The sequence below is a fragment of the Malaya genurostris genome, chromosome 2 (genome assembly GCF_030247185.1).
Source record: "Malaya genurostris strain Urasoe2022 chromosome 2, Malgen_1.1, whole genome shotgun sequence".
Classification (NCBI taxonomy): Eukaryota; Metazoa; Arthropoda; class Insecta; order Diptera; family Culicidae; genus Malaya; species Malaya genurostris.
Window position 1 is genome coordinate 31,600,341 of NC_080571.1, and position 13,308 is coordinate 31,613,648.

General features: G+C 40.8%; 1 protein-coding gene across 7 annotated transcripts in view; it reads left to right on the forward strand.

Annotated features, from left to right (window-relative positions):
* The window catches only part of LOC131432644 (uncharacterized), a 638,754-nt gene that overhangs the window by 326,800 nt on the left and 298,646 nt on the right, over positions 1 to 13,308 (forward strand). For 3 of the 7 annotated variants that reach the window (XM_058599051.1, XM_058599052.1, XM_058599053.1), the window contains exons 3-8: positions 5,516 to 5,590; positions 6,256 to 6,361; positions 6,429 to 6,525; positions 6,586 to 7,052; positions 7,113 to 7,535; positions 7,621 to 7,757. In XM_058599051.1, coding sequence (XP_058455034.1) covers positions 5,516 to 5,590; positions 6,256 to 6,361; positions 6,429 to 6,525; positions 6,586 to 7,052; positions 7,113 to 7,535; positions 7,621 to 7,757 — 1,305 coding nt within the window. Of the gene's footprint in view, positions 1 to 5,515; positions 5,591 to 5,867; positions 5,983 to 6,255; positions 6,362 to 6,428; positions 6,526 to 6,585; positions 7,053 to 7,112; positions 7,536 to 7,620; positions 7,758 to 13,308 lie in introns of all 7 variants that reach the window. The other 4 variants (XM_058599055.1, XM_058599056.1, XM_058599054.1 and 1 more) reach the window with 3 other exon arrangements.

Genomic DNA, 13,308 nt, shown 5'->3' on the forward strand with positions numbered 1-13,308 from the left:
CTCGTCATCCATTGCCGCATCGGTGGTTTTGTTGTTGATTTCCGTCTTCTTTTCGTTTTCCTTGATGTTCGCAGTCTTGAGCTCGTTGCTAGTTGCTGTAGATGCGCCTTGTTGTACATTGGTTGCAGTTGCTGGTTGGTTTGATGGTGAAACAGGAGTACTGCGCTCACTAGTTTTCGTTGTTGAACGGTTGACCTTGTCTTTGGTTGAAGATGTGTTTTTCGCAGTTTCTGTGCAAGGTTTACCGTAGTGTTCAGGTTGTTCACAAAACTGACATGTAACCAGCTGATTTTCATAGGTAATCAGCGTTTTACACGGATGTGTCCCACCTTGACCACAAATGATGTAAGATGGAATTGTCTTACGTAGTTGCATACGTACCACTCGCAAGCCATTCCGGATGCCGGGGAAAAAATTCCGCCATACTTCCCTTTCGATGGAAAGGATTTCACCATACGACATCGACCATCGTACTGCAACATATTATCCCGAACGAACTTATCGCTGGCCTGCGGAGGAAGGTCATGCACGCGTACTTCTATGGCATTGACCACCATGTGCACAGCGATTTTGTATTTAATGTTATCACACTCATCGCTGTGCACCTCATTGTTAACCGAAGCGAATGCAATTGCATCGCTTTCACGTTTAAACATAATGTACACACAGTTAGACGCTTTGTTAAATTGAATCTCACTTACATTATTAGCGTCTAGGTGCATTCGTTCTTTAAGTAAGATTTCAATTTCATTTGCTGCTGGTCTAACTTTGCAACGCTTGAAATCAATACAAATTGAATTTGGTCTTGTAAGCCAAGTTCCAGGCTTTGTTAAATCGTATTTGACCATTCCGTACACTCTATTGTTCACTGTACTGTATTTTTTTATTCAATAATATAATATAATATTAAGGCACACTGCTTAAGCTCTAAGATGCCAAGGGTATTTACTAATCTTAATTATCGTCTAACTTAAAACTAGAATAGTATCATTATGTAATGTAGTATCGGAGTCGCGAACTCTCGAGAATCCAGCTTTCAGCTGGCGATCGGTAATGGCCGGTGAATTGAATTTAGGATGAGATGATTCCTGATGGCGATGGTAATTTTCTATGTTGGCCGCACTCTTCGGTCCGTGAGGGTCCGCGGCAAACACCCCCAGGCTACGAAGGCCCGGCGGGTGGCCCGCATGCTGGTCATCGACTGGAGCGGTCTTCCAGTGATGGTGATGTTACGGAAGGGAATGAAAAAAAAGTAAATATTGTGGGAAACGGGGTAAAAAGAGGGTGTGGGAACAAAATGTTTGAAAACGACAGAGATCTAATTAGTTGATCGAGATGGTGAAGAAACAGGGATGGGGGAACGAAAAAGTTAGTGACAAAAAAAGATCTTGTTAGTTCCAATGAAGATGGTGGACACGGACACTGTACTGTATTGTCTTTGTTTCTGTTGTTGCGACTGTAAATGATTTTCGACTGTGTCATGTGAGATGCGAGCACGAACTGATGTTTTGCCTTTCTCATATAGAAAGGGTATGCAATCACTGTAAAAAATCGACTTTCTAAACAGGGCCATATACTATTTGACTCAGCGAATGTCATATACTATTTGACTCAGCTCGACGAACTGAGCAACTCAGATTCAAATGAAAGGTTATATGGTCCCAAAACCTGCTATTGAACTTTAACCCGATCCAGCTTCCGGTTCCGGAGATACAGGGTGATATGTACAAAAAAATAGAAAAAAATTACACTCACTGTTTTCAGAGATGGCTGAACCGATTATCGTAAACTAAGAGGTCTTATAGTTCTTTAAAAAATTCTGTTAGATTTTATCCTGATCCGACTTCCGGTTCCGGAACTAAAGCGTGATAAGTGAAAATTATAGTATTAGTATTTTTCCACAAACGATGGTCAAAAACAGGTACCAATGCCATAAAACTGACTTATAAATGATTCTAGTTATTAGTTTGTTTGTGTATAAACTTAATTCGGAGCTACTGGTAATCCCTTTGTCCCGGGTTGGCGATTCAATGCATAGGACGCTGGTCTTACAAGCTAGCTGTCGTATGTTCGAGCCCCGACCTGGAAGGATTCTTAGTGTCAGTAGGGTCCATAGTACTAGCCATGCAATGATTCTGTACGCTAAGAATCGGCTGCGAAGTCTGTTGAAACAGAAAGGCCAAATTCCACGAAAGGAATGTAATGCCAAGACTTTGCTTTGGTAATCCCTTTTCCTGTTCCGGAAGTATCGAAAGTAGTGAAGAAAAACTTCTTAAGCAGAACTCATTTCGATTTCTCAGCGATGCTTGAACCATTTTTCACGGAACTTATTTCAAATTAAAGCTCACATTGTCTCAAACGCTACTGTGGAATTTCATCCGTATCCGATTTACGCGATGCAGGGCGATGAGTGTCAATGGTTTCAAACCGCCATATAAAATGACGATACAACACCGGCACGCATCGGTACATGCTGACACAAGGTAGAAGAAAACACAACACGAACGATGCGTGCTTTGTTCTAATTTTTACACGCTCCAATAAAAACGAAGCGGTTACGAATGTCTGTTACTGGTGTGTGATTCTGGTTAAACACGGTGCTGTGTTTGATAAAATTTATAACTATTTTTCGTTAAAAACTCGAAACTATTCTAAGCGTTAGCCATTGTTTGTAGACTGGCCTATCAAATTATTTCCGGTTATCCTAATTCCCGATTTCCGATTCCGGAGGCACCAAAAACATTGTTCAAATACTCCAGAATGAGACTTAGTCTATTTTCTCAGAGATGGTTTAAATGAATTTCACGAACTTTGGGCCAAGTTGATGGTCTTATGGTTCCATATAAAATTCCTGAATTTCATATGGGTCCGCGTTAAAAATTGGAACGTTAGAAATTTTGTACCGCCTTCTAAAGCGACGAAAATTTGTTTTAACTATGTTCCAAACTGTTCCAATTTGTAGGTCATATTTGTTGCTGGATACTACTGGTGTACTACTAAATAATTTCCAGTTTCTCCGATAGATGGCATTATATGTTTTGTGTTGCGGTTGGTAAAACCTAATTAGGTCCCGTTGATTGTCGCAACTGTGTTGACGTTTTCAACGCGCATCAAAGAAATAGACGTACGAAATACATTTTGTGTCATTGCGCCGCTTTTCATGTTCAATCAAGAGAATACAGTGTAAGGGAGTGATCGTAAACTTGTTGAATGTATTTTTTACGCTGGTGATATAGACTGTCCCAGAAAGTGTGGACGCACTTTGATTTCGCTGTAAATAATTCACAAGTGTTAGATATTTAAATTTTATTCGATATACTGATAATATTAGCAATTGAAGACTAGCTGGCGCACCATCTTGCGAACGATCTTCATTAAATTCCGTACAGACTTCTTGGCGACAAGTTTTGACACTTTTTTCCAATCTTTTTCGAACTATTGAATGGTTTCGGCTGCCGAGGCATGTTTACTAAAATGTGCCTTCGTTAATGCCCAAAATTCCTCAATTGGTCGAAGTTGTGGGCAATTTGGTGGATTCATGTCTTTTGGAACGAAAGTGACATTTTTGGTAGTATACCATTCTACCGTTGGTTTCGAGTAGTGGCAAGAAGCAAGATCTGGCCAGAAGACAACAGGATCCTTGTGGCTTCGAATCATGGGTTGAAGTCGTTTTTGTAAACATTCCTTGATGTATATTTCGCTGTTCATTGAAGTAGTGGTAATGAAGGGTTTCGAAATTTTACCGCAGCTACAAATTGCTTGCCAGACCATAACTTTCTCACCAAATTTTTCGACCTCAATCGATGTCTCGGACTGGTTTAACACTTGCCCTACTCGCACCGTATAATATTGTGGTCCCGGCAACGATTTGTAATCGCGTTTCACGTAGGTTTCATCGTCCATGATTATGCAGTTCAAATTTCCAGCAAGAATCGTGTTGTACAGCTTTCGAACCCTCGGGCTGATCGATGCTTCTTGTTTCGGACTACGTTTTGGTTGTTTCTGCTTCTTAGAGGTTGGAAGATTCAAACGTTCTTTAGCACGTAGAACATTTAACTTCGAAGTGTCCACTTTTTTGGCCACATCCCGAACTGAAACCTCCTTCTTTTGTTCGAACGCCTTCAGTATACGTTTATCCAACTGAGGGTTAGCAGGACCTTTTTTTCGACCCGTTTTCGGTTTATCCTCAAAGGTGTTATCCTCACTGAACTTCCTGGTTGCATTTCACAAGGCTTTTTCACTTATTCCTTTCATTTTTGCTATCTTTCTCAGTGACAGTTCGCGTTCTGTGCACCATTTGTACACAATTTTTCGACGTTGTTCTGCTGAAAGTCCACGCATTTCGAAACAAACTAATGAAAACGAATAAACAACTGCACAAGTGGTTAGAGAAGAGTGTAAACAACAGAACGCAGCCATAAAAATTGACAGATTCGGAACCATTGCGAAATGGCAGCGGTTTTTGGTTGCGTTCATACTTTCTGGGACAGTCTTTACGTACTGCGTAAAAACAGTAAAACTAATGATTTTTTTATGCCAAATGTCAAATGTCTTAGAGCTTTTAGATCTAAATATAATATTTTGCAAATATCGACTTTGCGACTTAAAAAAAATTGAGATCTCCGAATCCATTTTTTTATTCCATATGTCTTAGAAATGCATGAAATGTCGAGATCTGGAGTAATGAAAAAAAATTTTTTTTTAAATAATCGAAAATTTGTCAAAGTGCCAGAGTAGACTAAAAAAAATTTGGGATTACACCAGATCTTCGAAAAATCGCGTATCATTGGAAATCCGTGTTTAAAAAAATCACAAAACTTCGGAAATCCGCGTAAAAAGGCAAAGTAAAATAAGACCTCAATGTAAAACGATAGCTTGCATAGGCGCTAGGTGCTTGGCCATGCGGTTTACTTACCATATCAGGCCCCATCCGACTACCACATTTTTTTGCCTCGTTTAACCACGCTTTTTCTGAGCAGCGCTTCTATTATTATGAAAATCTGCGAAAATGGTCCAATGGCTCAACACCAAAGGTCGTCAATTCTACAGGCAACGAAAAACTGTGAAAGAAGGCGATAGAAAATATTTCGTTTTAAATAACTATTAAATTAAATTTCGGCTCCCGAACAATTGATATGCTTTATTTGTAGAAAAACAGGACCTAATTAGGCATACACCTGGTATATTACAACTAATGTTTTTGGATACTTGTTAGAAAATTTTGTTTATTTTATTATTATTAATTACATAATAAATTTAAGGTTCGATCTGGCTCTCCAACAACTTCACTCCTGGCATAGCACCGCAAACAAATGAGATATCACAATCGCTTTGTTTATTTAGACAAAACAAAAACAAAACAAAAAATCTGCACTTGATTTTGCGGTAGCCATTTTGTTCTTCTTCGTTTTGCATTGTTTTCTAGCTGACATTTCTTTTTCATCTTTCTTTCAACTTCCAACAACTTCTTTCGCTGAAATGGTGCCGCCGTGCATCGCACGCATCGTTCGTTCAGTCTCGACTCTTCTCGCAAGCGAAAACTTCACTTACTGAAACTTCACAGACACAGTTTGGCCACCAGTTACACCAAGTAAATACCAGCAAAATTACACCTACCGTCCTCCAATTGATGGAAACAAAAAAAAAACAAACATCCAATCCGCTTTTGCCAGACCCAGTTTGAAGTTCCAAAACTCCAGTTTTGTTTGCTGATACTCACTCACACGCACATACAGAACAGCCGTACAAACAAACAAACAAACCAACACTTGCTTGTACATATGATGATCGCGCCTACTAACACTCAACCACTTTCCATTCGTCCTCTTGATTGCTCTGTTTCTGGGTTTTTTCCATGACGTCACCAGTATTCGTTGTTGTCTTGTAAACAGCAGAGATGTTAACAGTGACTACAGATTGGTCGACTTGCACTGCATTTTGTTACTAGTTCATCTGCAAAAGTAAACAGTTAAACCTCTGAAGGTAATTTTTAGGTAGTCCTGTGTTTATTTTTATTCATTTCCATTGCTTGTTTGCTTGCATGCTTCGATTGGTACCCGCTTTCAAATTCGTTATTGGCTGATGATTGTTGTGTGACAGCTAAAACCGTAAACCACACGTTCTGTGCACCAAATACCGCTTTGCTTTGGTAGATCCAAACAAACAAATAAACGTCAAAAACATTTCGTCACCCGACACACAGACACTAATTCTGCCGAACATTTCTTCTCTTCTACTCAATTCGAAAATCTGCAGGACCATGACGGCAATATGTTTCGTCTGCAATCTGCCCATCATGTCTCACCAGGTGGGACTGGTCTGGCAGGGTGGCAATGGCTGGGACGATCTAGTACGAGAGCAGGTTAGTTTGCGGAATCGGAGACATTCGGAATCGGCCGGTATTGATGCGAACCTTTCTACTATTACAGGTCGAGGAATCCACCGTAAGACAACGGCTCGGTGGGCGAAGGGACTCGGCTGCTCAGATCAGTGGTGCATCACCTCCTAGTACATCTCCACCACCTGGTAAGTTGTCGATGTTCCGTGCAGGTGTGCTCACTTTTCCCAACTTCCATTCTATTCCAGGTGTTCAACGCCGACGCCGGAGTTCACTCGCACAGTTAACCGATATCTTGCGCGAATGGAGTGGCGGCGGTTCCAAACGGCAAAAGGCTCCGCTTAACCGGCGTGAAACGTTGGCGGACCTTGCGAGGAGTCTACCGTGGAGCAAAGCGAACAGTAGCGACACCTACAACAATAACACTATTGCCAACATTGCTCACGCTCCTCCTCTGCGCAAGAGACGAGAATCGAGCGCTGACTCGGGTGTGAAAAGTTTATCCTATCGAAAAGATTCCTACGTTTCCGACTTTCGAGAGTATCGCGAACGTGAACGGGAACGCGACCGAGAACGGGAGCGTGAACGTGAACGAGAACAACAGCGCGAACGAGAACGAGAGCGAGAACGAGAACGGGAACGAGAGCGCGAACGAGACAGAGAGCGTGAGCGAGATCGGGAAGAATATACCTGCAATGCAGACAACTATCGTAACGTAAGTAACCATGACATCTAAGTGTTTTTTCAGCAATTCACTTACGTCTCGTCATTTCAGGGTTCCCGTCGGAACTCCAACGATTCCAGTCGTGATCGCTCATCGCGTCGGGAGTCAATCATCGGAGGTACCGCCACTCCACCACCGTCGAAAGTAGTCGGAGCTCAGCGGAAACAGCAAGGTCGCAAGGATTCGCTCGTAGTGATGGAAATGCCCAACTTTCGCCAGGAGCAACGGCCCTCGACCAGTTCAACAGCATCCGATTCCGGTCCCCTCTACGTAGCAATCGGTCAAATCGATTCCGCCTGTCAGTCCATCATGCCCCCGACCATTATTACTAGCTCGGTAACGCCCCCGGCCACCAGTCCTACAGCACAGAAAGGTCGTCGTGATTCGACCACCCAGTGCGGCATAAAAATATCCCGACGTGATTCCCGTGTAAGTCCTGAACGTGCCCAGCGGCTTTTGAAGCTGCAAAGACAAGTAAATGTCCCCCAACCGAACCGTAGTAGTACCCGACCAGCCCCTCCAATAAAACGCGTCCTGTGCATTTCTGTATCTATTCCAGGCCACGACGTACGACGAGAGTTGTTTGCCACCCGGTGGTTGGAGTCGCCGCGGTTCCCAGCCGGCACTCAGTCCGGACGGGGAGGGTCCCGAGCGACAGGCGAGACGGGACAGCCTCAGTCCGGACAGTGCTTCCCGGTAAGTGTGTAGCTGAGGCAATATCCATTCGTTGTTATGTTGCAATGTTATACAAATAATAATACAAAAAAAGGCGGATGGGTGATGTCAGAAACATAACCGGATGACGTGAATACGAAATAAATGGATTCTGAACTTGGATTTCTGACACCAAATTTTAGAACCGAATGTTACAACTGAATTTGGGGCCTGAATTCACAATTTCGATGCTAGATTCTAAAACTGAATTCTGAAGTTGCTTGATAAAACTGGATTCAGCATTATTGAATTGATCACTGAATCTGTATTGTGGAACTGAAATCAAGACTAGGATTCTGGTTCGGGAATGAATTCAGAACCTGAATCCTAGCACTGAATTTTGAACCTGTATTCTGGTCTACAGCCAAATTTCAATTACTGAATGCCGGTTCAGGATTAAGATTTCAAATCGGATCCAGAGTTCAACTCCGAAGCTCTGATCCGGAATTAAGTTAGAAAAATTTCAGGATCTAGTTTCTGAATTCAATTACTCTTCCAGAATTGTGGAACCAAATTTTTAAATCAAATTGCAGACCTGAACTCTGATAGAATCAAATTCTACAAATACAAATGAATTGAGGATCTGAATTATGGTCCTGGATTTCGGTCTGAAGTTCCAGAACATCAGGTTCAGAATTCTGAAACTGAATTCTAAATTCCAAACAGATTTTTTTTGAATGGATTCTTGTCTGAATCTTAATTTCAGTTTCAGAATTCAGTTTAAGAATTCAGATCCAAGGCCAGTACTCATTTCCGGCATTGAGCTCGACAGTCTAGGTCTAGAATCAAGAGCCAAATCTCAGTTCCAGATTTTGGTTTTAAAAATTCGGACTCAGAATTGAGATCTTAAATTCGGTTTAAGTTCCAGAAGACTTGGATTCTAGACGACTGAAATTTATATCTTAATTCTGGAAATTAAAAAGATTCTGAATCAGAATTTCAGTACTGAAGAGGGTCCAAGATCAATTTCGAAGAGTTTGTTCTAATCTAGTTAGCCTTGGAATTTCCAACAGTGGAAAATATACTCATAGATGCCATAGTTACCTACACTTCGTTTGTTGGAAAAGTGTTGTTTATTTAATGTCGTTTTCGCTTGAGAAAACTTAAACTGAAACCCAGGGTACCTTCAACAAACGAACACTTTTTCACGAAACTAAGCAAATCCGATATAAGAATCAGATTCGAAACGGACTGAAAATACAAAGACGTTAATACCTCGCTCGAATCTGCACAGTGAACATATCTGAAAATTAAATATATAACGGAATCTCAATGCTGACTTAAACTGTAAAGACAGGAATCTTTCTTAGACGTATTTTTTTCCATTAAATGTAACATAAATTATACGAAAGTTAATCCACCTATTAGTATTATGTTTGTTTCCTATAAATTTTCTATGCAGCGTGAATTTTACAATATATAAAATTCATTTTTCTGCACATCAACTGTATTTTCCATCATGACTGATTGCGATTTACATGTCTAGCACGTAATTTTCACTTACCGTTGTCACACGACTAATCAATACGATTGTGTGAATTTATAGGAGTAGATGGGGTAAAATGCACCCCCTAAGGAAATGTAGCTAACAATATCTTAACTATAGAGAATAACACGGAAGTGTTTCAAGCATGACTTACTTCCGTAATCATTATTTCTCAAAATTTCGTACAAATACTCGCTGAATGCCTTGAAAAATCCATGAAATATCTTTTTTCCCAGAACCCTTAAAAATTGTTTATTGAAATATATGCGGGGCATGACGCCTGATCGTGGAAAGCATGAAAAACATACATTCTAAATTACGCGAAATGACGATTATTTGAACATAGAGGCAGGATGATCTTAAACAACGGGTAAACATCCATCAAAACAACGGATTGAAGCTCATGACAACCACGGGGCAATCTGCACCCTCATAAAGCTTCTTGTTCTTATTAAAAGAAAGCTTTAGACTTTTCGTTGACGAAATATTTGTCAGGTGGAAGATTTTTCACTGTTATTCATTAAATTGATTAAATGGATAATTGTTGTGAGCGAATTCTTGAGCATTTTGCCTCACACAATTTGGGTCGTTGTGCCCCTAAAAATATGAGACGATAAATTTAACGATTTTTCTATTAAATTGCAAATACATCGTCTGTATTAGAACTAATTTTACAATCCCGAATGATTGGCGAAGAAGTTCACTGGTTACATAATTAAAATCGTCTTCCTCACCCTAGAAAATTGCTATGGAACGAACATAAAAAATTATTTATAACAGATACATAATTGTTTTATTTTTATTTTTCCAGATATGATTAGACCATCGCACAGTGGTTTGAATCGACAAAAACGTGAACTTAATTCTCTAGCTGCTAAACCGTTGATTCGATATACATAGTTTCTTTGGAGAACTCATTCACAAAAATATACCTCGTGATTTGATCACAATAAAAAATGTGCAAAGCCTACTACGATACTAGTTTCGGATATATGAAGCATTTTCTTTTGAAACCACTTAAAATCAATTTTTTTGTACATAACTTTTTTCACAATTATTTTCAGTGTCTACTATGTTCGAGACAATTACTAAAAATGTAAAATTACACATTTTTAGTTGAAGACTGTGCACGGTTTGACTTTTTCCCTAAAAAGTTATTTAATATTTAAACTTTTGCATACACTATCAGGAATCAGAACAAATTGGCTCAAATGGCACGTTCCCCTTGATATTTGGAGATTTGTGCCTTGCCATCAATTTGTTTTTAGCATCATTTTCCCGATATATAAGAGGGAAGGATTGAAAGGAAATGGTAAGGGTTGGACTAGGAGGATGGGAAAAATTGACGACACAAAAACACATAAAAGCAGAAGTAAATTCTGCACCCCTAAGGGATGCTGAACAATCTGCTGAGGATCACATTTAGTGGAAGCAGAAGGAAATTCTGAACCTCTACGAGGTCCCGAACAGTCTGCTGTTAATAAAACCTCCAACCCCCGAGAGGATTTAGAGATCTTACAAAAGCGACACCATTCTGCACTCCCGGAAGAATGCAGAACGACTCGCAGTATGTACGAGAAGAAGTAAATTCGGTACCCCTCAGAGGATGCCAAACAATCTGCCAAACCCTATTTAAGGTGAATACAGAAGGGATTCATTCACTCCAGGAAGAACGATGAACCCTTCTGACTATAGCTCCTTACCACATTGGGTGAGAAACGAAAGAATATCCTTCAATTTTAGCTCCGCATACACAGACTCAACCATGTATGGAGAACCAAAAACCCGGATACGTAGCTGCGTCAATGCGGGACAGTTACATATCAGATGATATGAAGTACCATAATCGCATTCACACAAATCACACGAATAATACTCAGCACGTTGAATAGTAGCCATGTGATAATTGAGTTTGCAATGTCCAGTCAGAGCTCTGACCAGAATACTTCAATGATACTTGGAGAAATGCAGTAGACACTTTGACATTTTCAGATTTAAATCTGGTAGAAATGCTTTTGTCTGAGCGCAAGTTTGCAAGCTGCGCCAGTAGCTGGCATGTTTGGATGCAGCCCAAGAACGTATCTTGTGCTTTATCCAACTAGCTGAAAGTGGTAAAGCTGGTTCAGGACCAACGAAATCATTCGTTGCACCAGCTCTAGCCAACTCATCAGCCCATTCATTTCCAGTAATACCAGAATGGCCGGGTACCCATATGAAGTAAACAGCATTTGAAATGCTGAGGTCTTCAATTTGAGTTCGACATGCGATCACTTGATTCGACCGTGAGTCATTCGAACTGAGTGCTTTTAAGGCTGCCTGACTGTCGGAACAAAAATAAATACGTTTACCACAGATCCTCTGCTGAAGTGCCGATTGTACTCCACACAGAATTGCGTAGATTTCTGCTTGGAACACAGTACAGCATCTACCAAGTGAATGAGACTGCTCCAGCCTATTTCACGACAGTAGATACCAGCACCAGCACGACCATTCAACAGAGAACCGTCCGTAAAACAAACTATGTGTTCATCAAGTTGTCGTTCCAGACAACCAGACAATCATTCCTAACGAAGAGGATAGCTCACATTGAATGTTTTAAAAGGAAAACTGCTTGTGAGAGTTAGGTCACTAGGAGCGAGTAAATACTCATCCCACGGAAACATTTGAGACCACAAGCGAGTGTGACTGGTAGCATATTCTAATGGGTTACTGTTCCAAAGCCCTGTAACCCTAAGACGGTATGCACAAGATAATGCTTCTTGTTTTAGGAACACATGTAGTGGTTTAATGCACAGTAGCGCCTCTAGAGCAGCAGAAGGAGTTGTCGTGAATGCTCCTGTCATCGCCATTAGGACCATCCTTTGGAGATGATTTAGCTTTGACTGAACTGTCGCGACTTCTCCTTTCTGCCACCATACAAGACATCCATATGCTAAAATTGGTCTAACGATAGTTGTGTAGATCCAATGAATATATCTGGGTTTGAGTCCCCATGATTTTCCAAAAGCTCGTCTGCATTGGCCGAAAGCCATGCAAGCTCTTTTAATCCTGAAATCAATGTGAGCAGACCAATTCAGTTTTGAGTCAAGAATAACCCCGACGTATTTAACTTGATCGACCACAGTGACCCCTGAACCAAAGAACTGCAACGGACGAGCTCCTGTAATTATCCTACGATGAGTGAAAAGCACCATTGATGTTTTGCCCGGATTTACAGATAATCCAAACCTGACAACACCATTGTTCAACAGATCGCAGGGCTTGCTGCATTAAATCAAAGAGAGTGTTAATGCTTATACCGGTCATCAATATATGATAATCGTCGGCAAAACCATAAGTCGGAAATCCAAGGTTATAAAGTTTCCTTAACAAACCATCAGCGACTAGGTTCCATAAAAGTGGGGATAGTACACCACCTTGAGGACACCCACAGACACTCAGCTTTCTAATCTCTGGCCTACCGAAGCGATGATCAAAGAAGTTGATTGCTAAGCATTGCGTGTATCCAGTAAGGGAAAAACCCAAGATATTCCGTTCACGACTGCAATGTTTAACCTCCTGCAGCCATTCAGCCATCGGCACGGAAATACACCTTGACTTAGGAGTTCCTATTTTTGTGGCCTTTTACGACATGGAATAGGAAACCAGTGGATCAATTCTTGGTAAAAAATAATTCCGCCGGATGCCACACGGCTTACCTGTTTGGTGGACTTATACCACCGGTACAGGTGGACCGTAGCGTTATTCTTAGCAGTTGGGAAACCGCTACCGACACTACACGGCTATCTAGGCTGCTCAGAGAGGGAAGTTAACATTGATGGTCAACTTCCATGGATGGCCGAGCAGCCGAGCAGTACACTAACTTTAACTACTAATAGAAAGCAGGGTCGCAGACCAAATGGCACATACATATACTTTTTGGGAAGTTTAAATCAAGTAATATGAAGTTACGAAGTGTGTGGCGTGAACTTTTTAAATTGAGTGAATGAGACAACAAAATATAGAGTGCTTTTTTGACCATTTTCTTAGGAAAAACGTACATAAATA